Source organism: Trichosurus vulpecula (genome assembly GCF_011100635.1).
Source record: "Trichosurus vulpecula isolate mTriVul1 chromosome X unlocalized genomic scaffold, mTriVul1.pri SUPER_X_unloc_2, whole genome shotgun sequence".
NCBI classification, from domain to species: Eukaryota; Metazoa; Chordata; class Mammalia; order Diprotodontia; family Phalangeridae; genus Trichosurus; species Trichosurus vulpecula.
This window is the reverse complement of record NW_023494378.1, coordinates 473,381-496,695: the sequence shown is the minus strand read 5'-3', so window position 1 is coordinate 496,695 and position 23,315 is coordinate 473,381. Positions and strand designations below refer to the sequence as shown.

The 23,315-nt window shown below is 53.8% G+C and overlaps 1 protein-coding gene across 2 annotated transcripts in view; it reads right to left on the bottom strand.

Moving 5' to 3' along the window:
• The window catches only part of FLNA (filamin A), a gene marked incomplete at its 3' end in the record, with an annotated part of 40,225 nt that extends 24,506 nt beyond the window's left edge, over positions 1–15,719 (bottom strand). Inside the window, 12 exon segments of one of the 2 annotated variants that reach the window (XM_036740532.1) lie at positions 572–765; positions 1,200–1,336; positions 1,912–2,035; positions 3,852–3,989; positions 4,819–5,019; positions 5,904–6,066; positions 6,164–6,241; positions 6,417–6,535; positions 6,965–7,112; positions 7,472–7,569; positions 7,981–8,229; positions 15,317–15,719. In XM_036740532.1, coding sequence (XP_036596427.1) covers positions 572–765; positions 1,200–1,336; positions 1,912–2,035; positions 3,852–3,989; positions 4,819–5,019; positions 5,904–6,066; positions 6,164–6,241; positions 6,417–6,535; positions 6,965–7,112; positions 7,472–7,569; positions 7,981–8,229; positions 15,317–15,719 — 2,052 coding nt within the window. 2 annotated transcript variants of the gene reach the window in all.
• Positions 15,720–23,315: the final 7,596 nt, after the last annotated feature.

Sequence of the window (23,315 nt, the reverse complement as noted above, 5' to 3'; positions counted from 1 at the left end):
CACAAGGTTTTCCAGGGAAGCCTTGAGGGTGCCCACTGAAATCCATCCCTTCTCCACCAGGATAGCCCAGGGACCTCCAAAAGCTCCTCTGGAACCCACAGTGGGCAAGCCAGGGGTCAGACTTTGCATGCAGTGTGGGTTTAATAAAATGCTTGTTGGTTTGAACCACACCTCCCTGGCACTGAGCTCCCTATGCCTTGGCAGCAACTTAGTGGGAATGGCACCTCCCTCCTGAAGGGAAAGGGGCAATATGATCAAAGAGGGCAATCAGCGCAGCCTCGGAGTTCTGCTAGCTGGCCACTGAGCCTGGCTGCCACTCTGGGACTCTCCCAAAAGCTATCAGCTCCCTTTCCCTCTAGCTTTGGCCTCTGCCCAGGCCCCAGAATGGACCTGAAGCAAACATGGAAAAAACAATTGGGCCACATGAGTTTTCAGGAGGGGGTGACAAGTAAAGCAGGAGCCCAGCAGCTGGGAAGCCATAGGCCATGCCCACTGTAGTAGGGCAAGGCTGACCAGCCTGGTTCTCTAGCACTGGCCTTGGGCATCTTCCTAGGGCCCAGACCTTCCTCACCTTTTCTGGGTAAAAGTCCTTGGGAGCCGCCTTGATGTCAGCCATGAATGGGCTGAGTTTGATGTCTTCATTGTTGCAGAGCACATGGACAGCGTACTCCCCGGCCTCTTGTGGCCAGTAGCGCACATCACAGGAACCATCGCCCCGGTCATCACACTCAATCTTTGCCTGTGAGGGGCCCTCCACTGAGAATCCTGCGGGGATTCATGGCAGGGCAACCATCTGAGAGCCTGGATCAAGGGGCAGTGAGCCTGCCTCTCTGACCAAAAGGCCTTAGAAGGCAGAGACTGTTTCTGAACTCCCACTATCTGAAGAAGCCTTAGAGAGCTCTGAGTTTGAGAGACGGCCAGCCTCTTGCTCAGACACATAGTAAGTGAGCCAGGGTTTGAACTCATGTCTTCCACCCTACCACCCCAATAATTCCTCTTTCTCTGAACCTGGTGCAAGGCCCTACATGCCACTCTACTCAAGAACCATCTAACTGAGTAGAGGATCTCTTCACCATATAGTCCTGATTTCTCTGCTAGGCTGGTGGGCATACTGTAATGGGCTTCATGCCATTTCTCTGGCCTTTTGCCCACACCCCAGTTAGGGCAAATCTTCCTGAAGAAGGTGCCTTCTGACATACCCAGGGTGCCAACGTCATCGCCGATGGCCTCGACCACGAAGTCAGCCGACTTGCCGACCACGCCACCTTCCAGGCCAGGGCCCCAGGCCCGAACCTTCTGGTTGCCGCACTCCGTGCCCACCTTTACCTCAAAGGGGCTACCAAGAGGACACACATAAACACAGCTGTGAGGAAAGCACTGAATTTTTCCCCTCCCCCACACCCAGGATCCCCTAGATGAGAAGGGAGACTTTATCCATTTTACAGATGAGGAGTCGAAGGCTCAAGGAGGAGAATGGCCTTGTTACCAGGTGGCAGGTGTAGGAACCATGGCCAGACCTGACTGACAGTAGGGTATACGACACAGTACACTGATCTCTGAGTTAGGAAACCTTGGGTTTGAATCCCACCTCTGACACTTGCTAACTCTGTGACCTGGGCAAAGTCACTCTGTCATTCCAAACCTCAGCTTCCTTATTTATCAAATGGGGAAATACAACTGCCAGAATTGTATTGAGGCTCAAAGGAGACAATATGTATGTATATAAATGTACATATAAAATGCTATTGATACACACTTCTGTCATATGAGGATCATTTCTTGGGCTCTGGAGGTTCCACCATGTGACCTGGTTTCCATTTTGTTCCAACAAGGAAGTCTAGAGGGGATGGACATCAGTGTCCTGCCCCCAGGGGAGAGTTGAAAGGGGGCCACTGCCCCCAGGCTCCTCACCTCCGGGAGATGTTCTGACCACCCCAGGTGATGGTGACTGTATAGTTGCCAGGGACAGGAGGATAATACTCAAAGCCATAGACGCCATCTCCAAGATCCTTCTGTTTTACCCGTTCTTCTCCCTCTATTGGGGGGAAGAGGTGAAGAGTAGGTGAAAAAGAGTTGACTCCAAAGTATTCCAAGAACCCCAGTCCCCAGTATATTATCTTATGCCAGTCTCTTGCACTAATCTCTTCCTTCCAGCTGAAGATCCATTAAAATGGGTAATTTTTGATTACATGAAATGAAAAAGGGTTTGCACAAACAAGACCAATGCAGCCAAAATTAGAAAGAAAGTGGAGAACTGGGGAAAATTTTTATAGTACTGGCCACTGTGAAGAGGCCCCAGCTGGAGCCTGGGAAAGCTGCTGAGTGGTTTCTTACTAGCTGTCCAGAGGTTTCCATTTTTGATGCCTCCAGAAGACGTTTTCACAAAACTGCTTATCATCAAAGACCCCCCAATCTGCCTCAGCCTTCTTTCCTACCACTGTTCTCCCTGCTTCCATTCTGGCCAACCTAGACTGCACTTTGCCCTCCAGGTCTGTAACTACTGGGAGGGGCCTTTCCAACCCCCAGCCATTTTTGTCTCATTCCATTCATTTGTAAAATATCCCCAACTCAAATGCCACTTTTGCTGGGAAAGGAAACCACTGCATATCCTTCTAGCCCAAAGCAACCTCAGGCCTCACATGGCAACCACCAACCACCTCTCCTCCCTGCCTCCCCCCCCCCCCCCGCCCCCTCCAGCAGCATGACTGTAAGCTCCCTGTTAGGGCTAAGGAGGTACCTTAGTTTCTCCAGGACCCCCTATAACACTTAGTCCAGAGTCATCAACCAAAAGACAGAGGTCCAGGAGCACTCAGTGCCAGGCAGAGGGGATACAGATTCAAAAATCAGCCCTTGTCCTCAGAAGCACCCACTTGACAGGAGCTGCCCCAGCTCCCAGCAAGGGTGGGGAGAACAACAGGAGGGACTGGGAATAAACCCCAAATGCACCACAAAGCAATGGCAGAGGAGGGAGGAAGGGAGAGGGAGCAGAACACACATCTTGAACGTGGTAGCATGTGCAGAAGATGAAGGGGAGGAGCAGGGAGGGGAAGAGAGGGGAGTTTTCCCAGTCTCAACTGCAGCAAATGTGCAGCCTTGGTCACAAGAGGGAAGGGATGAGAGGAAGGGTGCAGGCCCATCCAGGGGCAGGGAAGGGACTTCATAAATTTAGAATCCATCTGAATAGTGGCTTGAGGTCTTCCACCCCGAATTGTCCCTCCTCCCCAGCGCCCTGTGACTACAGCTTCCTCTTTGAAAGAGCTCTGTGAAGTTTAAAGGGAAAAGAAAGTAAAAAAGAAAGGGCCCTGGGCAGCTGCCATAGGCCCTAAGCTGGCTCCTATCGCAGGGGTGGGGGTGGAGGGAAGGTTCTGCCCTTCAGGACCAAACAAAACTAGTCCACCTTCCCCAGGACAGCCTTTCAAAAATACTGCAATCATGTCCTCAACCCACCTGGAGTCTTTTCTTCTCCAACCTAAACATCTCATGTTCCTTCAACCAGTCTTCAATGACATCACCCCAAGGTTCTTCTTTGCTGTATATGCACTTTCCCGACACCTTCCTTTGCTTACTCCACTCAGTGTCCATAGCTTTCATAGACAAGTTGCTATCTCAATTAACCTCACCCCTATGGTACTTACATTCCAAACTTTACATTTCTTAATTTCATCTCATTAGATTGAGCACAAACGTTCCATGAATTCCTAGGCCGCTGCCCATCCCCTTCCACCTCCCCACCTTTGGCCCACTCTGGGCCTCCAGAGGTCACGTTCTGGAGTTAAGACATCTCCTTCTCCGTCTGTGGGGCCCCTCCAGCCCTGTACCCCACATGTCCCCATGTTTGGCAGTTGACTTACTGGGACCCTTCACGACAACCTTGAGCTCGCCACTGCCTGCCCCCTTGGTGTAGACTTTAAAGTCAGCTGTCTCTTTCACTCGAACGCCTTTGGGTTGCAAACCTCGGCCCACGGCCCGGCAGGCACTAGGGTTACAGGCTGCGGAGAGAAGGGTGGTCTCACTATTTGGAGAACTAGAGGAACCACAAGGATACCCTGGGTCCAAGTAGCCCAAGGCTGAGGGTGAGGCCTCTGCTCTGACACTACATTCTTGCCTGCCAAAACCTGGATCCAGGATCCTCTTTTCTCAAAGAATTGGGTGACAGAGGAGGCAGTAATCATATGGTAGAGCAGCCAATGATCAGGTTCGATGCCCTCATGGCACAGAGGGCCCCAATGAATGGGAATGACCAGGTCGAGCTAGTCCAGTGACTAGGATCCAGGGCACTTGTGAGCTCCAGCTACTTACTGAGCTACCAGAGCTGGGAGGCTACAGGAACATGCTGGGACCGATCTCCCTCCCTCCCCTTCCCTACTCCTTCCAACATCACCCCCTCCCTCCAAAATAAGTGGGCTCAAGTACCGTCCACCCTTTGGTGAGATCAGAGCTCAGCAGAGATTCCCAGGCAGCCGGAGCCAGGTCTTCAGAGAAGATGAAAGCATGAAGAAGAGACAGACAGAAGAAGGGAAACAAACTACAAAGGGAGAGCAAGTTTGCCAAGAACAGTGAAAAGAGAGGCAATGGATGAAGAAAGAGGAGAGGGAAAGAGTGGGGACCCAAGGCGGCCGTGAATTAAGATGAGAAAAAGAGTGGTCTTGCAGCCCACCCACCATGGGCTCAACCTCTCCAGGACGGGGCAGCCAGGGGATGAGGGATGGATGAGGGCAGCCAGAGCAGCAGTGGCCAAGATGGCAGTCAGCCCCCTGGGGTCCCTGGCACAGGATGGCTGGCCTCATGGGGAGCATAACATGCATCAGAGGAGCTCACCTTGCCCAACAGCAACAGTATAGGGGCTCCGGGGAATGGGTACCCCAGCAAAGGTGACATAGATGGTATAGATTCCCTCCAGGGTAGGCTTGTAGGTACATCGATACGTGCTGTTGCCCTTGTCCTCCAGCTGTTGTTCTACAGTACCCTTCTTCCCTGTGGGATCTTGGATCACTACTTCCACCTCTCCAACACCAGCACCTGATAGGAAAGCAAAACTATAGGATCCCCAGCTGCATCCCTCCCTCCACTGGTTACTCTGCCACCCCCTGCTCTGGGTAGGGAGGGGCAGGGTATGCTATAGAATCATTGACTCAGAACAAATATCTGAAATAAAGCTGAAAAGCATGCTTTTCTTTCTCATTTTCTTGGGTCTCTTCTACCTCTGAAAAGATGAGAGCAGTTAATTCATATTGGAGCAGGCATGCAATCTGTGCTCACATCTGCCAACTAACTAATAAAAGCTCCTTGGAGCATGTAAAAGCTCCAGAGGTTAGGGCAAAAGGTCAAGAATTTAGTGCAGGGGTGGAGAACCTGCAGCCTCAAGGCCACATGTGGCCATCTAGGTCCTTGAGTGTGGCCCTTTGACTGAATCCAAACTTCACAGAAAAAATCTCCTTAATAAAAGGATTTGTTCTGTAAAACTGGGACTCATTCAAAAGGCCACACTCAAGGACCTAGAAGGCCACATGTGGCCTGGAGACCAAAGGTTCCCCACCCCTGGTTAGTGCTTAACTAGTCCAAAGGGGCATCTGCCACTTACAGGCTTCAAAGGGCCAAGGATGTGCCACAAGGGTATGGCAGCCTGTGCTCCTATGCCACAGCTGCCTTAGTTATTGGTTCTTTCTAAGCTCTGGCCTGAACTTCATATCCCACAGTGGGTTGCTAGTAGATAGATAAGAGTATGGCACAGTGGAAGGAGCACTGGGTTTGGGATCAAATACCCATCCAACTACTTCTCCATAAAATGAGTGATGTGGCTTTGATGACCTCTAAGGCTCCCTACAGGTCTAGCTCTAGGTCTCTTGGATTCTGGGAGGGGGAAGATTTGGGGGAAGAGAGGATAGCAAGGAGGTCAGCCTCACCAGCAGTGAAGATCTCAAAGTAGGTGGTCTTGTTGGCAATGTTACCACTGGGTTCCAGGCCGGGGCCTTGGGCCGTGACCTTGCTGGAGTCTCCCTGGGACTTGTCCACATGCACTTCAAAGGGGCTCTTAGCAATGTGCTGGCCAGCAAAGAGGACTGTGACCTAGACAAGGTAGGATGCAGGGAGAGAAGGAGTCAAGAAGTGAGACTGGCAGAACTCTATTCTCCGTCCCCTCCTCTGGCCCAACTCTCGGTCTCACCTTATGTGTTCCCGTGACCTCAGGGATGTACCAGACAGAGAAGGTGTGATTCTTGTCATTGTTGGCAATGACCTTGGCCTGTAATGGCAGACAAGGGGCCTCGGTCAGCTTGCCAGGCATGAGGCCAGGCCCATTTCTCCTGGGCCAATCTTCTCTCTGGTAGCCAGCCCTAGATTCTTTCTATTTTCCACACAGGTCTCCAGTGTCACCCTTCCTGAGCCCATAGGTGGGCAGTCGCAGGGTTAGCACCTACCTCTTCCCGGTGCCCAGCAGGGTCCTCCACATACACCAGGACCTCCCCCTGGCCAGCACTTATTGTCTCCACAGTAAACTCTGCCCGTTTCTTCACCATATTACCAGTGGGCTCTATTCCTATGTGGGAGATACCAAGGCAAAGTCAGGACGGCACAAGGTTGGCTCCCAACTCTCCCCTACTCCATGGCCAAGCAAGGGGCCCCACACAGATACACACCACCCACCTATGTGGGGCCTTTGCCCAATCCCCTACCCACCCCCATTCTCTTCAATCTGGTGGCCCAACTGGTTTCCCCTAGGGGAGGATATCTGCTGGCTACCTCTAGCTTGGTCTCAGTGTTAAGTTTCATTGAGGTCACTGCCCAGATCCCTTCACTATAGAGGGATTGGCAAGAGCAGGTCAGCATCAAGACTCAAGTCCTTGCCTGCCTAGACAGCTGGTACCTGCTTCTGCTCTCCTGCCCCCCACTAAAGTGCCAACCTCCCAGGTCCACCCTCCTCTGTCTGGCTCCAACTGGCCATTACACTGAGGCAAAAACTTCTCACCTGGCCCGTAGGCTCTGGCTTTCTTTGGATTGAGCTTGGGACGCAGTGGGGCCCCAGGCTTCAGCTTGGCCTTAGGGAACTGGGACAGGTAGGTCATGACTGAGTGCTCATCGACATTGGGGTCCACGATCTCCTCGGGAGTGATCACCTGCAGAAGATTGGACGGGCCATTGTTGCCAGGATGAGGGGAGTCCAAACCAACTTGGCAGTATCCTCCAGCTATTCCCACTTACAGTCAAAGAGCAAGGGAGAGCCTGGAGGTGAGGACCCACGGCGGGGAACTGGGACAAGGGGCCAGAGGCCCAGCAGAAAGGTTACTTGACCTGGAGTCACAGGACCTATGGTTAAATCCCTCCAACTCTTACTTTCCTGCTCTGTGTCTCAATTTCCTCCTCTGTAAAATGAGGGGGTTAGATTGGATGGACTCTGAGATCCTTTCCAGCTCTAGGTCAATCCCATAGCTTTCTTGGGACAGGGAAAAGACACAAACATTGGCAAAGTTCGTACCTGAGGAATGCCCAGCCAGTCATCGGCCTGCTGCATGGCTTCTCTGGCATTGTTCACAGGTTTACTGGCATCCCAGGAATCCCAGTCAGGGCACAGGCCTGCAGCAGACAGAGGAGCCCCATGGCATGAGCCAGTACTCCCCCCACCCTTGGAAGCAGCTCATACCATCTTGGTCCAGTATCAAGGAGGATCCAACAGTGGATGGATTCTGAGCTGGACACAGGGAATAGCAGTCCCTGCTTTGGTGCATTCTATTTAGGTACAGGGACGTCAGCAAAGGCCTCCTCTGTAGGAGGCAGGGGGTGAGTTAAGCCTTGAAGGGAGGTAGGGACTCTAAGAGGTGGAGATGAGCAAGAAGAGCATTCTAAGCAAGGGGGTCAACCTATGCCAATACACAGTGGCAGGAGATGGGGGGTGGTTCTTTGGCCTCTTCTGGAAATCTGGCCCCTCCCAGCATTTTCCCTGCCCTGGTTCCTGGGGCAGAAGACGCAGCAAAGCTTGGCTCTCACCTGGAGCACAGCTGTCCACAAGGGCCCCAAGAGCACGGCCACTCTGCCAGTCCCTACTGAAGTTGGTGATGGGCAGCTGAGGGAGCTTGTTCTGGATCCAGCCCAGGAGCCGCTGCTTGGGCGTCTGCTTCTTGGCTTCCTCGTCCTCCTCCTCATCCCACATTGGCATTGAGATGGAGTAGTGCAGAATCAGGGTCCAAATCAGACCCAAGATGAGCTTCAGGTTGCCATCAACGATGGCCTTGCTGTCTGCAGGGGGCATGGAGTGGGGAGAGAGGAATGTCTGCTCAGCCTGTTCCTAGAGCCCTGGGTGCATTCAGGGCTACAGCAGCCTCTAGCTAAGGCTAGAACTCTCAAGGATCTGTCAACAAGCACTGATTGAGCACCTACTAGGTGCCAGGTACTGGGCTATGTGCTGGGGATACACAAAATCATTGTCCCTGGAGGTCCATGCCAAACAACATAAGATCTATCCAGACTAGAAGGAAGTGGGGAAACATCCAGGGCAAATGAGGGAAAGAACTTGGAAAAGATTTCTCAATAGATGACAAGAACACTCAGGATTAGACTCCAGGTCTTGAAAATGTCCTTTGAGGTTCTAGTATTCACCAATATCTCAGCTCCTCCCCAGAGTTAGCTCTGAATGCCAGTGATTCAGCGGAAAGGGTACAGGGGGAAGTGGCAAGAACACTAGCCCAACAATTAGGTTCCATTTGACATGAGGTCAAATCATCCTTGACTTTTATTAGCTAAGTGACCCTGGGCAAGTCATTTAACCTCTGGGCCTTAGTTTCCTCATCTATACAATTCACTTCACAAGGTTATAAGGATCAAATGGGGGGGGGGGGGGGCGCGGTGCAGGGGGATAGAGAAAGAAAGAATATGTACATGTGAACACATGTGTATGAAAAAAACAGAATTCCCCTTCCCCCACTCCCTACCCCCAAAGTCCTCTGTGAGCTGGCTGTCAGCCAGACAGATTACGGCCCCAAAGGGGTAGAGGAACAGAGAGATAGAGCTTGCAAAAGTCAGCAGAAATTAATTGGGGGGGGGGGTTGAAAGACAAGGGAGCCAAGAATATGTGGGCATAACTAATGAGCCCTGAGTCACCTCAGCCTGGGGGTAGGACTGCTGAGGAGATAGAGTTCCACATTCCTGAGGCCTAGACACAGGACCACAGAATAGCAGAGTTGGAAGGGACCCCTCAAAGAAAGCACAACAAAAAATAAAGATATTTTACAGAAGGAGAAAAGGAGGTGCAGAGAAGGTGGTGGAACATGTCCCAGGCCACGTTCAGGTCCTAGCAGAGCCAGGATTCAACTCAGGTCCGCTGACTCGAAATCTCTAACTGCTGGAGTTTCATTCCCCCTTTCCCATCACAGGCAAGGCTGGGGGTGGGGGGGGAGAAAAAATGCCTATTATCACAAAGGCTAGCCTTTCTTGGTGCTAGCCCCTCCCTTTGCAGTGCAGTGCAGACTTATGTAGACCAGCAGGCCTTTGAACCAAAGATGGTGGCTAGCCCAAGTTGGCGACAGGGATAGGGGCAATATTGAGACATTCCACTGGGAAGGGGAAGGGGAGGCTTCCACAGGTAGGGGCTCAGTCACCAGGAAACAGGCCCTCTGTTTCCCTAGATAGCTCTATAGCCCCTAGAATAAGCCCCAGTTCTCCTTGGCGAGGGAGCAAGAAGAGGCTGAGGCTGCCAAAGGTTGGTTCCCTCCCTGCTGTTGCTCTATTTTGGGCTCAGGAGGGCCAGGGAAGAACAGATTAGACACTAAGTCTCTCTCCCATTGCTGGGCCTGTGGGGCCAGAGGGAGGAAATGAAGGGGAAAGGGGCAGGGAATAAAAGGAATGGTCTTGATCAGAATGCACCCCAAAAAGTTCAGGGAAGAATATATCCCCACATGTCAAAAATCTCTGATCTGGAGGACTGGAGCAAAAAGACAGGCCAGGCCCACCCCACCCCAAACCACAGAAACCAAATTCAACAGCAGGCCCTGAGCCAGGAGAAGGAACAGGCCCGGGAAAACCTGGCGGGCCTGGCCTGGGGAAATAGTCCAGGATATTCTGAGACCCACCCGAAGGGCCTGGCGGGCAGCCACCCCAATCACCACGGCAACCCCCTCAGCCCCAATCAGCAGAGTTCTCAGCCGGCCTCAGGAGACAACTAGCCCCTACACATACCCCGCCTTTCAGGGGGCCTTGCCTTGAATAGCTCATCCAACCCTGCAACAGTGGGGTGGGGGTGGGAATGGTAGAGAGGTCTAAGAAAGGAAACAGCAGGAAGGCTGAAGAGGAAAGTTAGAGCAGAAAGGCCATCTAACCAAGAAAAATCAGAAAAGAAATCCCATGTCCTGGTTTACACATGTTCTGCTAGGCTCCAGAAAGCAGAACCAGGAACAACAATAGGGGTGGGGGTGGAAATGTCGAAAGGATTCCATTTTAGGCTTCATATGACAAAAAGCCTGGAGAATGGTCTCCAAGGGGAATGGGTTCCAGCTCCCGCAGGTGGGGCAGCCTTGTATCAGGCATGCTGTAGTAGTACACCTCCTGGTTTCAGGAAGTTAGGGTTAAAGGACTAAGTGGCCCTGAAGGTTCCTGTGATTTTTGTCCCAGCTTTGCTCCTGAAACCTCTGGTAAATCCCTTCCTTTCTCTGGAACTTAATGTGCCCAGCTGCAAAGTAAGGATCAGATGAAATACAACCCAAAGTTCCTGCCAACACATTCTTGTGCTTCCATGAGATAAGAAAGGGGGTTTGGGGGGGGACGACCAGACCCTCAGAGTTGGAAGGATCTCAGATCACCTAGTCTCACCCTACCCACCCAAGAAACCTTCTACAACTGGCATAAGAAGTGCTCTATCTGAAGACTACCAAGAAAGACGAACTCATGACCTCCTAAGGTATCCCTCTCCTCTTGTGGACAGGCCTAATTGTAGGAAGTTTCTCTTTACATGGAACTGGAATCTGACTCTCTGCTGCTTCTATCTATGAGTAGACTGCCTTGGTCTACCTACCAGGAGCCCTAAAAGGACTTCCACAAAGGCAGGGATGATGCCAACTTTACCCAATACAGACACATTCTTTTCTACAGGGCTCAGCAAATGGGGTCACAGCAGGCCTCCCCCGGCTTATCTAAGAAGGGGACAGATCCTTTCAGTCCTTATCTGTAAGATTCCTCTCCAAAGTCAGAAAAAACAAATATGCAGAAAAAAATGTTTGTCTTCGGAGTCAGCTGGAAAGGGGGTGGGGAGGGTACCAAAAAAGAGAGAAGACAAAGTCTGGAATAAGACTTTTCCATATAAGGGGCTTACGAAATATCAAGGCTGGATAAGCCTTTGAGATCATCTCAGGCACCTTATTTTACAGATTCATTTAACCAGGGTCAGAGAGGAAGGTGCCAGTGGTCACACTAAGGCAGGGCTGTCACTAGAACTCAGGTTCTAGCCCCCCCCCCTCCCAAGTCAGGATTCTTTCCTCTCTATCCCAGGTCCTCAGTTTGCTCCCCAGGCCAGAAGCATTCAGTCCAGCCCCAGCCCTTGCCAGCCTGTTCTCCAGAAGCAAGAGAACCCTAACACGTCCAAACATGACCAAGGGGAATAGCCCTATCCATCAATATCTGAGAGCTCTAGCTAACTTAGAAAGCTAGGAGATTCTTCCTGGGTAGAAAAGCACAAAGAGGGGCAAGAAGAAGCCTGCTCTGATGGCCCACCTCAAGCGGTCTCTCCACTTTTCAAATTCAACACTATTTCCCAGATTACATCTCACCTATTTCAAAGTAGTTGATCAGGAGAGGGTAAGGTAGAAAAGACTATTTACTGTCAGCTAGAATGCCAAATATAAACAAGATCTGCCAGGCCTCCAGCTGGCATTGGCAAGAGCTTAAGCTGGGCACCTCTTCTAACATACTCTTTGCTGGCCCAGTGGGCTAGATGTGCCAAAAGCCAGGTAGGTAGGTAGGTAGCATTGAGGAAGAGGGGCTGGGTAAGGCTAGGTTCTGAGCCATCACCAGCCATCCCTCATACATACACAGGGAGGCCGAGCCAGCTTCCAGGCCCGGACCTATCTTAGGGAGTGCCTGGGACACACCCTCCGGTTCCAGTCACAACAATGGTCATTCCTTCACACGTGTATATAGTATTTCACAAAGTGCTTATCTCTTCGATTCTACTGCAGAGATCCAAAAGGGGAAACTGAGGCCCCCAGAGAAGAAAGAGGACTAGCCCACAGTGAAGCCCGGGGCAAGGCTCTTTTCCATCCATTCCGTGCAGGCTGGCACCCAGGCTCCCTTGGAATGCCTAAGGCAGTAAGTATTTAGGAATTTGCCACACACAGCTTATCCTTGCCCCCACCAACCCAAAGCCCTGGGCCCCTACTAAAGGGGCCTTTCCCACGGCCTAACTACCAGCCCAGGCCCCCGACTGGGGCCCAGGCCCTCCCCTCTCCCCCCATCTCCCAGCTGGGCCCCACCCCCCTCTGCTGGGGTGACACACCCCTCCCCCTCGGCCGCTGGGCCCCAGCCTGCTAATCACACTGCTTTCCAACATTTTTTAGCCATATATGGGCAAAGCTCTAGGAATCAGGGGCGGGAGAAGGAAGAGCAAACCCCCCTGCTGGGGCAGGGCCCACCCCCCCCCCCCATATCCTGCCTTCCTTCCTCCATCTACCCACTCTCTCCACCCACCCTCCCTTCTTCCCTAGCTTCAGGGCACAACTGCCCCACCCCACCCCCTTCAGGGCCCAGATACAATGTGGGGGGGGGGGGGAGGGGAGGTGAGTCAGTCCCTTCCTGCACCAGAAATTCAGACTTCTTGGAGCAGAGGGGAATGTCTGGGAAGGGACTAGGGGAAAGCCCCTGAGACCCAGAAGGGTGGCTGGCAGGAGGGGGTTGGGCCTCCAAGGTCTGGGCCTGGTGATTAAGACATTCCTGTAACCAGAATGGAAGGCTTTCCAGGGAGGAAAGTAACCCCAAAGCAGTTCCTTTCTCAGCCCTCCAGAGTCCAGACTGGAGAAAACCCTAGAGGCTTAAAAACCCTATGGAGGCCTAAAGCATGGGGGAGAGAAGGCCTGCCAGGCAACCCTGGCACCCAACAGAACTCCAGAAGTGGAGAGAAAAGATAGGAGCTGGAAACACAAGGGGCCAAGAGCAACAGAAACGGGAGATGGGCGAGTTGGGTGGGTGCCCAGCCTTTACCAATCCGTTCCCTTCCCCCATCGACACAGGAAACAGGGTGGGGCCTGGTACCCAACCCTGCTGGGCTCCCAGAACCACAATAGGCCCCAGTTGGGAGTTGGAGGGGAGGAGGGGGCAGCACATTCAGAAACAGCCTACTAGGTGAATAAACAGCCCCCAGGCCCTAGAAGGAGGAATTCAGGGGAGGAAAACCCCAGCTCCGGGCTGTTCTAATCATTACCAGGGAGGGGAACTACACCCACCCCCCCTCAGCTAGCAGCTTGATCTTGGGAATGTCCCATGCCTTCTTGAGGCCTTAGTTTCCCTATGATGGGGTTGGACTAGATGGTCACTGAATCAGAATCTGCCTCCACCAAGAGCATTTATCAAATGATGCTCAGCAACCGACACTCTCCCCCAAACTCTCCCCTTATACAGGCACCAAGCCTACCTTTGTTCTCACTCTCCTCATTCCAGCCACAGGTACTCCTCCCCTCCACCCCCAAGCCAGATTACTTGTGCTTTCTCAGACTCAGGAGCTGGGAACAGTGGGAAGAGGGAGACTGAGTAGGGGAAACAGACCCACACAGCTAGGCTGCTGCTCCTGGCCAGACAAACTGGGGGTTCTCTTCCCAGCTGGAAAGTTCTCTACTGCAGGGTTCTCAAACTTTTTCCACTAGAGACCCCTTCAGCGCTTTTTAAACTGTAGGTTGAGACCCTCTATCTCGACCCACAGTTTAAGAAGTGCTGCAAGTCTGCTGCAGCCCATGGGCATGCCTGTTCCTCCATTATTTGCGTCCAGGCCCATCCTCTCCTGCTATGGCACGGGTCTTATTCCTACCCTCTGGCCCCAGCTTCCATATCCTGGTTGTTTGAAATCCTTCCCCATCCTGGCTCAGCTCACCTACACCAGGCCATCTTCCAAGATGCTCCACTCTCTATCCCTCCTTCCCAGGCTGCATGTGAGTTCCCTCTGCTGAGATGTCAAACATGCCTTTCACCCCCACCTCTCTTTTCAACTTTAATCAAGGCTCTGCTGGGTGCAAGGTAGGTGTCAGGGCTTGCCTTCTGGATCAGTGTAACGAGCAGAAATGCAAGATAAGTGTGATAGGCAACAGAGAAAGGTGGCCCGAGGGCTCCCTGGAAACCTATGGCTGGAGAAGATCAGGGAAGGCTTCTTGGAGGTGGCCCCTGAATTGCTCCCTGAAAGAACCGAAGGATTCTAAGAGTCAGAACTGAGGATGGAGGGTGTTCCAGGTCCGAAGGGGCAGGAGATGAAAAGGCAGAGTGGCAAGTTTATGTGCAGTGATCAAAGTACATGTCAATGGACCCCGCCAGGATCCTTGTTGGGCAGGGGGCAGCATCATTTTCTCTGTAGCCCCAGTACATGCCACTATTGCCCAGCTGCCCACTAAGGGACAGGAAGCAACAGTTGGGTTCAACGGCTGGGGAAGTCCCTCCTTGGGCTGGCAGCGGCAGCTCTGCCCTGCCACACCCACTCCTATCCACTGAAGCACCCAGCCCTTCCCCACCAAGAAGGTGTTAGAGGATGGGCGGAAGGGGGTGGGGTGGGGGCTGAGCCAGGCAATGCCCGGAAGAGGCCCTACACACACACACACACACACACACACACACACACACACACACACACACACACCCCTGACCCCACCAGATGCCTCCGATCCACAAACAGTTAACAGCCCCAGCAACATTCCTTCAGCTCCAGAAAAGCGGCGGGCTCAGGCAGGACTCCTTTGTTTCGGGAGCTCCACAGACGCCAGCCCCAAGCCTCCCCCGATACAAATGTAGAAACAGCACCTCCCCCTCTCTAGTTGGCTCTGCCCTTTAATGGGCCACCCCTCCCCAATGTGGGTCCAAAGAAGGGAAGGGAACTCGCTGGGGGTGACATTCTGGGGCCCGTACTCCAACAGGTTAGACCAGCTGTGAGCCTTGGCACCGCTGCTTTGGCACATGCCAGGCCTGGGAACATGTGTGGGCAAAGGTCTGAGACCGGTTGAGTCGTAGCTCCGAGGGGGCCCCTACGGAGGGCTTGGGACGTGGCCCGCTCCTCGGATGCCCAGCCCTGCCCAGCCCTGCCCTGCCCCGCACTCGTGGTGCCCAGCCCATGGTGCCCCACCCACAATGCGGTGCCCCTGCTGCTCACCGATGGACACGAGCTTGATGCTCTCTCGGTCGAGGAACTCGAGCGCCACGGACACGTTCTCCAGCTGCATCTGGCGGAAGGTGGGCCGCTGGTTGTGCTTGCGGTGCATCTTCTTCTGGCTGAGCACCTCGAGCAGCGCGATGAGCCGCAGCCCGTCGCTCAGGTCCGTCTGCAGGTTTCCGATGCGCTTGCTCACGCACTTGAGGTGCTCGTTGCACCAGCGCGTGAACGTGTTCTGTTGGATCTTCTTCCACGGCGCATCCTCGGCCAGGTCCTTCTCGGTGGCCGGCATCTCGGCGTCCTTGTCTTTCTCGCCGCCGCCCGCTGCTGCTGCCGTTAACGAAGCCGAAGCCGTGCTGCTAGGGCTGTGGCTGTGGCCGGGCCGCGGGTGGGAGCTACTCATTTTGAGAGCCTGTAGAGGCTGGGGGCGGTGCTGGAGCCCGGCTAGGGGGCGGCCCTCCTCAATTAAAGACGCAGGCACCTAGAGCCAGACGAGCTGGGGGAAGAGACACGGCATTGGGGCGGCTGAGCGATACGGCCCTTTAAATGGGAAGGGGCGGGGGCGGGCCAGAAAGGGAGAAAGAGGCGGGGGTGAGGGGCGATGAGGGGGCTGGGACCTCCCTTCCACCCTTCCCCCCCTCCTTTCTCCTCTTCCCCCAAACCCCCTTCCCCTCTTCCCTCCAGGCCACTCTTCCCCACTCCATCCAGCACAGAACCACCGAAAAACTTTCATTCTGCTCCTACCCCCACCCCAGCCTCCACAATTCCAGTTCATTCCCAAGCTTAGCCTTCCCCTGCAGGCCCTTTAAACGCATCCCCTTTCCCTGTCCCTGGTGTTTGATGGGGGAGGGGGTCACCCCCAGTAGGGAGAAGAGAAGCAGAGGAAGGCGAACCTTCCCTCCCGACCCCACCCCTCACTTCTGTGGACCCAAACCCCACCCCCCAATGACCAAGCATTTTACTGGTGGGATGAGCCTGAGAAACCTAATTCCTCTCTCCTTGACCCCCAGTCTTAGAGGGGGAAACTGAAGGCCAGGGAAGGAAAAGGACTGGCTCAAGGTCACCCCGGCAGTTACATAGTAACTGGGTTCTTGGGGATAGCAGTCGTCCCACGCCATGCCTCCCCATCACCCTTCCTCTCCTCCCGCACACATGTTCATGGTCTCTATGTAGACGAGTGCCAGCCCAGTCATCCAGTAGCCCGGGCAGTAAAAGCTTTCCTTCCTCTCCTGCTCTGAGATGGAGAGGCTCAGATTCTCCATTTGTTAAAAGAAGGAAAGCTCTCCCAGGACACTAGGGCTCTCCTCTGGGAAGATCCCGGGTCCCTGTCCCGTCCCGCCCCTCTCCCCCCCCATGACTGCAGTTGCCCATTGGGCGCCCGCATGTTACTGAATCCCTTCATTGTCCACCTAGAATGATACTAGACCTCATCCTCCCTACAAGCCTGGGGCGAGCCCTCGTACCTTCAGCCACCCGCTCGAAGCTCCAGCCTGCCCTCCACCCCAACCCTAGCACTCCCTATTTGGCCAAGGAATGAAGAGGGAGGAGATTGATTGACTTCTCCCTTTTCCCCTGACCCCCCAAAGAGAGAAGGGAGGGCTGAAGGAGAGAGAGGCACTTCTCCATTCTATCTTCCCCTAGGAAAATAGTGCTCCCCTTCTCCAGATCAGGAAAGATTAGGACATCCCCCCACCATCAGAAGCTTGACTAGAAAGGGGCTACTCAGGTTTCTGGGGAAGCAGGGACCCGAGGATCCCCTCCCTTCCATATTTGGTTCAGCTCTGGGCTCTCAGCCTCTAGCCAAGGCCCCTGCCACACCCTACAGTTCCCAGCCAGCCTTGCACCCCTCCCCCCCAAGCGCACTCCCAGGTTTTAGAAACCTGCCCCTCCTCCACTTCTCAACATCATCTCCGAAGGTCTTTAAATCGTCATCTGAGAGTGGTGTGGGGAGAGAGTAAAAGGAGGGTGAGGTCTGCAAAGCCCTTCACAACCACCTGGGGAGAGATAGGCAGGGCTGGTCTTTTTATATCCATTTTACTGAAGATGCAATTGAAACTTCAGTGGCAGAGTCCCAGTGCACCCCAGAGAGCTGGATGTGCTGTGTCACACTGCCTGAAGGCTGGAGCATTCCCCTAGGGGCAGTGAAGTAGGGCAGGCAGCACCCTGGAGCACAGGATTCCAGGGGCTCCTCCTTCCCAGCCTCAGTGGACCCACTCTGGTCCAGCCTTTATGGTAGGGATTGGCTGCCCTGCTCCACCCCTAAGGGTTGCAGCCACCAGCCAGTCAAATCCAAACCCCAAGGCAGAAATCTGGGAAGGGGGGAACCACACCCAACTCTGGGGGAACTGAGTCACACCACCCAGAGGCTGGGGCCCTGCTGACCTCTATTGGCCAAACCAGGAAAAAAGCCTTTACTTTGTCTCAGCTGGTGGCCACAACTTTTTTAGGTCAAGGAGAACCAAAGGAAGTCAGCAGAGGACAGAATCAGTAGTAGGGGAGGGAGAGAGAGTGCTGAGAGGGGAAGAAAGGGAAGAAAAGGAGTGTCCATAGGTGGTCAGGGAAGGGGAGAAAGGGAGGAGAAAAGGGTGGACAGAAGAGAGATCAGGGTTAGAATGGGAGAAAAGAGGAAGGGGTATGGGAGACAGGGAAGGGAGGTGAGGGTTAGAAGGGTCAGGGGGACAAGGAAGGGAGGTCAGGATTAGAAGGGGTTGGGGACAGAGAAGAGAGGTCAGGGGGACAGAGAAGGGAGGTCAGGGTTAGAAAGGAAGAGGAAGAGGTCAGTAGACAGAGAAGGGTAATAAAGAGGTTAGAGAGGGGATAGGAGGAGGAAAGGAAGAAAGAGAGTGAAGGAGCAGGAAGAGCCAATGTGTTTTATTGTTCTGGGATTTGGGGGGAGGGGTTCCTCCATGTAAGGAGCAAGGAGCTGAGAAAGACAGTGTCACCTCCAAGTTGCCCCTGTCTCTGTCCCCCAAATGTACCTGGCTTTTCTCATTTCGGCCCCAACGTTCCCATCTCCAGCTCTGGGCCCCCAGAACAGTGCCTGGCTCACTCCATTGAATGAACCTTAAGACCTAAGTCATTGATCTATCTGCCAGGAAATCCTGCGTCAGTACTGGGCCTCTTTCCAACTCATCTCCCCTCCCTTTCCTCACCACTCTTTTCTTTCCTGCTGAGGGGGGGATGGGAGGGTGGGAAGGAGGAGGCCATGGTCTCTGCAGCACGACCCATCCAAATACGGTCAACTCTCACTTAGATCACTTTATGAATTACCTGAGGCCTATTTTTAATTCCAGACTGGCCTCATTCCCATGCCAACACATTTCTGGGTTTATTTCAGTCTCCCTGGTCTTTTTCATGTCCATCTACGGAGGGGGGGCGCATTTCCAGCTCTGATACAATCTCTTTCTTACATTCAGTAGTGTCCCCCACCCCTCCCTCTGCAATGAGCTTGGGGCCCAATGGAAAAGAACCTAGAACCCAGTGAACACAAATGCCTAAAAATCTGAGTTTGGCATTTGAGCTGCTCTTTTTGCAGGTCCCTGTGGAAGGAGGAGCCCTATTGCTCTCCAGGAAGGGAGAACTGAGGTAGGGGATTATCCATCAATCAACTCCTGTTTGGGGAGGCAGCTAACCTCAGGCACTCTGTTTTCCAGCCCCAGGCCCCCAATTCCCAGAGAAATCCACCCAAACCCACTAGATTTTGCTCCCTGAGCTGGAGAGAGGAGAAGCAAGGCTGTTTTTGGATTTGCACCATTGGGTACTGAGGACAGTGAGCAGTGAGTACACTGAGCACTAGGTGTCCAATCCGAGGATCTGGTTCAAACCCTGTTCTGTCAATTGCTAGTGAGTCACTTTGCTTTCAAGGCCTCAGGCTGCCAAGACATCTGTAAAAAGAAGGGGTCAGGTTGAACTGCCTCTGATGTCTCTCCAGCTGTGGTGGATTCTTCCACAGACCCCAGCTCCACTTGGGATTGCAGTGTGGTTGTCTGGACACTAGGGGATGCCCCATTCCACACCCTAGCAGCTCCTCTGTCTGAGGAAGCTGAAATTCTGCCCGTTCATATTTTCCCTTATTTGGAATGAGACTGAGGAGTCAGACATAGTCTCAGACCCACGCCCCTCTCCTGGCCTGCTGCCTCCCCTGACTCCCCTGCCCAGGACACTCAGCATTGCCTGCTGCCCAGACTTGAAGGCTGTCTCCCTTTGGCGTGATGGGCTAACTAAGGCAATGGGCCACTCCTTCCTCTCATTTTCCCTTCCTGGGCTCTCAGTTTCCCCAGAGCCTCATGGTGTCTAAGGGCCCTGCTGAGAGCCTCAGAATGTGACTTGAAGCTCAAGCAAGGCCCCAGGATGCTTCTCCCAGTGCAGTAGAGGAGCTCCCAGAGAGTACCTTACCTAACCCTAACTCTAAATTCATGCTTGCCTGACATCGTGGGGCTCTGGCAGAGCACCCCCTCCCCAAAGAAGAGGGAAGACTGAAAAGCTGAGGGCATGGGTGGGGGGGGCAATCAGAGGGCATACCAGCTGGGCCAAGTGTGGAGACTCACCCACTCGCCACCGGGAGCCACACATCCCTAATCTCCAAGCATCCCCCTGTTTGGAGGCTCAGTCTGCCCCATGGATGAAATCAAGGACTAGGCATTGTTCAACTGAATTGAAGACAGATCCAGTCCAGACTTAGCCAGGAGGTTCCCTGCCTATGCCACCCCAACACCCCACCCAGACACCCTGACAGCACTGTCTGTAGAGCAGCTGAAGTGGAGCTGTGTACCAAGGGGCACAGCCCCAGGGTCTAGTAAGGGATACCACATGCTCCTACAGGTGCCTGGTAGGAGGCTACAGAGCTCTTTGGTTTTTCCAACATGTGGCTATCAAGTGACTAGGAGCCATATGTATGTACACACATATGTCCATAGAGTGACCTGGAATCTTATATATCTATATCCATATCTACACAGAGTGATTTGGAATCTTATACATCCCACCACACACACCACCACACACTCCCACATACTCCTACAGATTGACTTATACACCCACACCCATACTCACAGACTGACTTGGAATCTTACACACACATGCACATACACATTGACTTGGAATCTTACACACCCACCCACAGAGTGACCTGGAATCACACACACACACACACACACACACACACACACACACACACACACAGTGACTTGGAATCCTACACATCCATCCACAGAGTGACCATCTCTCTCTCTCTCTCTCTCTCTCTCTCTCTCTCTCTCTCTCTCTCTCTCTATCTCTCTCTCTCTCTCTCTCTCTCTCTCTCTCACACACACACACACACACACACACACTCATCCCCATCCACAGAGTGACCATCACACACACACACAGTGACTTGGAATCCTACACATCCATCCATAGAGTGACCATCTCTCTCTCTCTCTCTCTCTCTCTCTCACACACACACACACACACACACACACACACACCACACCACACACCCATCCCCAGAGTGACCATCACACACACACACCCATCCACAGAGTGACCATCACACACATACACACACACATACACAGAGACCTGGAATCTTACACACAGAGTGACCTGGAGTCATGTCCATCTCTCTGTCCGGTCCCGCCCCACCCTGATTCCCCAGCCTTGCCTGCCTGCCTGCACACATCCACATCAATTCTCCACAAATGGAAGGGCAGGCACCCACGGCAGCCACTGACTCTGAGCACATCGATCTCCTGAATGGGTTTCCTCTTTCTTCCCTTTGCCCACTCAGTGGGTCCTGCCATTTCCTACCCACTTGGCTCTGCCCCGTGCCCAAGATAGAGGATGTCCAGGCCAAGTGAACCTGTGGTGACTAGGAAGGGGGGTCGAGTGGGGAGGGGGGCCCGCCTTAGATGGGACTGGGCAGGCCCGTCTGCCTCTACGCCTCCCGGGTCCCAGTAGTCAGCAGCACGGGGGTGGGGTGGAGGGTGCTGCAGGGAGCAGCTGTTTTACCTGGGGCCCCGAGCCGTAGCTGGGAGCCTGGAGTCTGGAGCCTGGAATCGGGAGTCGGGAGCTGGGAGCCTGAGCTCCCTGGCTTCTGCAGCCGAACGCACCTCGACCTGCAGGCAAAGAGGCTGTGCTCGGGTCTGGCCAGAGACGGGCCTGACAGGACCGGGAGCCGGGTCCCAGGAGCGTGCACTCCTCCCCCCAGGACGCCGAGGACCAGAAGGGCAAGGGCCAGCAGACTGCCTGGCGGCTGGACTCGGCTGGGCTGGGCTGCGGGAGCTCACCCACTGGCCGGGGCCACCTCTTGTCAGCAGTAAGACCCCCCCTGGGTCCGAGCCGGCTCGGGCGGAGAAAGCCTTAATTGGTAAAGTCGCCGGGGAGCCCGGAATGAGGGAGCGAGAGGAAGAGTGAAGGAGAAACTGAGGGGGGGGGGGAAGGGGGCAGGAGGGGGGATGGGTGATGGCACTGCTGGCGGCGACCCCGCCCCTAGGGGAATGAGCTCACAGCCCAGCGGGCCTCCAGTCCAGAGAGGGGGGGGCCCTCACCCCCACCCCAGAGGGGCAAGGAGAGGGGGAGGAAGAGGATTACCCTAGGGTGCCCTCTTCCTTTCTTAGACCCCTTTACTTTGGGCGCTCTTCTTTTCTCAATGCCTCCCCCAAGTTCACGCTGACTGCTAGGGTTAAAGGAGACACACTCCTATCTCTTGTTTAGGCTGAGAGTCAGGGGTCAGTTCCTGCGTGGACCTTGACCCCAATCACATATTATCGATGGAGCAGAAGGACTGAGAGAGGGAGAGAGCATCCTTGGAGAGCTGAGCAGACTCTGGGGCAGGGGAGGGGGGCATCTCCCCATTTTCTTCCTTCCTCTCCAAAATTAATTCTATTTAAATAATGGGGACAGGGACCCTGAAGACTGGGATGCCCCCCCCATCCCCCAGTGTGGCTTCACCTCTCCCTAAGCCGTATCAGGATAGAAAAGTTCTTCTGCTCCTCCAGAAGCCTATTAAAGATAGAGCTTCATAGCATCCTCCTTTGTCCAGGGTTCATTCCCTTCCCTCTAATCTCCAAAGCCCCCCCCCCCCCCCCCCGCCCCCAGCCTAGCCCACACTCTTCCTTCATAGTTGGCCCCCAACAGAATTATTTGTGAATGAAGCAATGGAAAAGAAAATGGAAAGAATTCTGGCCTGGGATTCCTGGCTCACTCCCAGTGTGACCTTGGGTAAGTCCCTGCCCCCTCTCTGGGCCTCAGTTTCTTCATCGAGCAAATGGAATTAGATTAGATTATGAATTCTCTAAGGTCCCTCCCAGCTTTAATAGTGTATGAGAATATAAGGCTATTATAAAAATGCCATGGAGGAAGGGGGCTGATGGTGGGGGATGGGTCCTGGGACCCTGCCAACCTCTTCCAGGAGCATCTAGCTACCCATCCCCAGTCCAGGATATCAGGGGAACATGGGTCCCTCCCTGCCTCCCCAGCATGATCTTCCCCAAAATCCAGGGTGTAAGGGTCCAGGGCTGGGGTATGTGGGGCAGGGAGGAGACCTGGGGTAGGTAGTCAATGAGCTGGGGAGGGGTTGGAGGGGGGAAGGGAGAGAGATCACAAAATCCTAGACTTGGAGTTGGAAGTTGGAAGAGCCCTTGGAGACAGACGACCATGAGTATCATTGAGCTGTGACTCCCTCAAAGGTAGTAAGTAAACGGTGTCATCACCTATAGGCTAAAACCTCACCATGTCCCCTGATGGGAATCGGGGCCAAGAGGTGGGAGGAGAGGGGTGGGGAGGCCAAAGCTTCTTCACAATTTTCCCATGTCCTCAGCACAGCCTGGCCCAGAACTGGACCAATGGGGGTGGGCTGGAGCTCACAGAGGCCTACGACTCCAGAATCTTAGAGCAGAACAGGCCCTCTGAGATTGTCTAGTCCCCAGACTCACCCCCTCCCACACATACCCTACTTTACACTGAGAGGGGAAGGTACTTCCCTAAAATGAAGGATAATCAGTGACAGAGTCAAGAC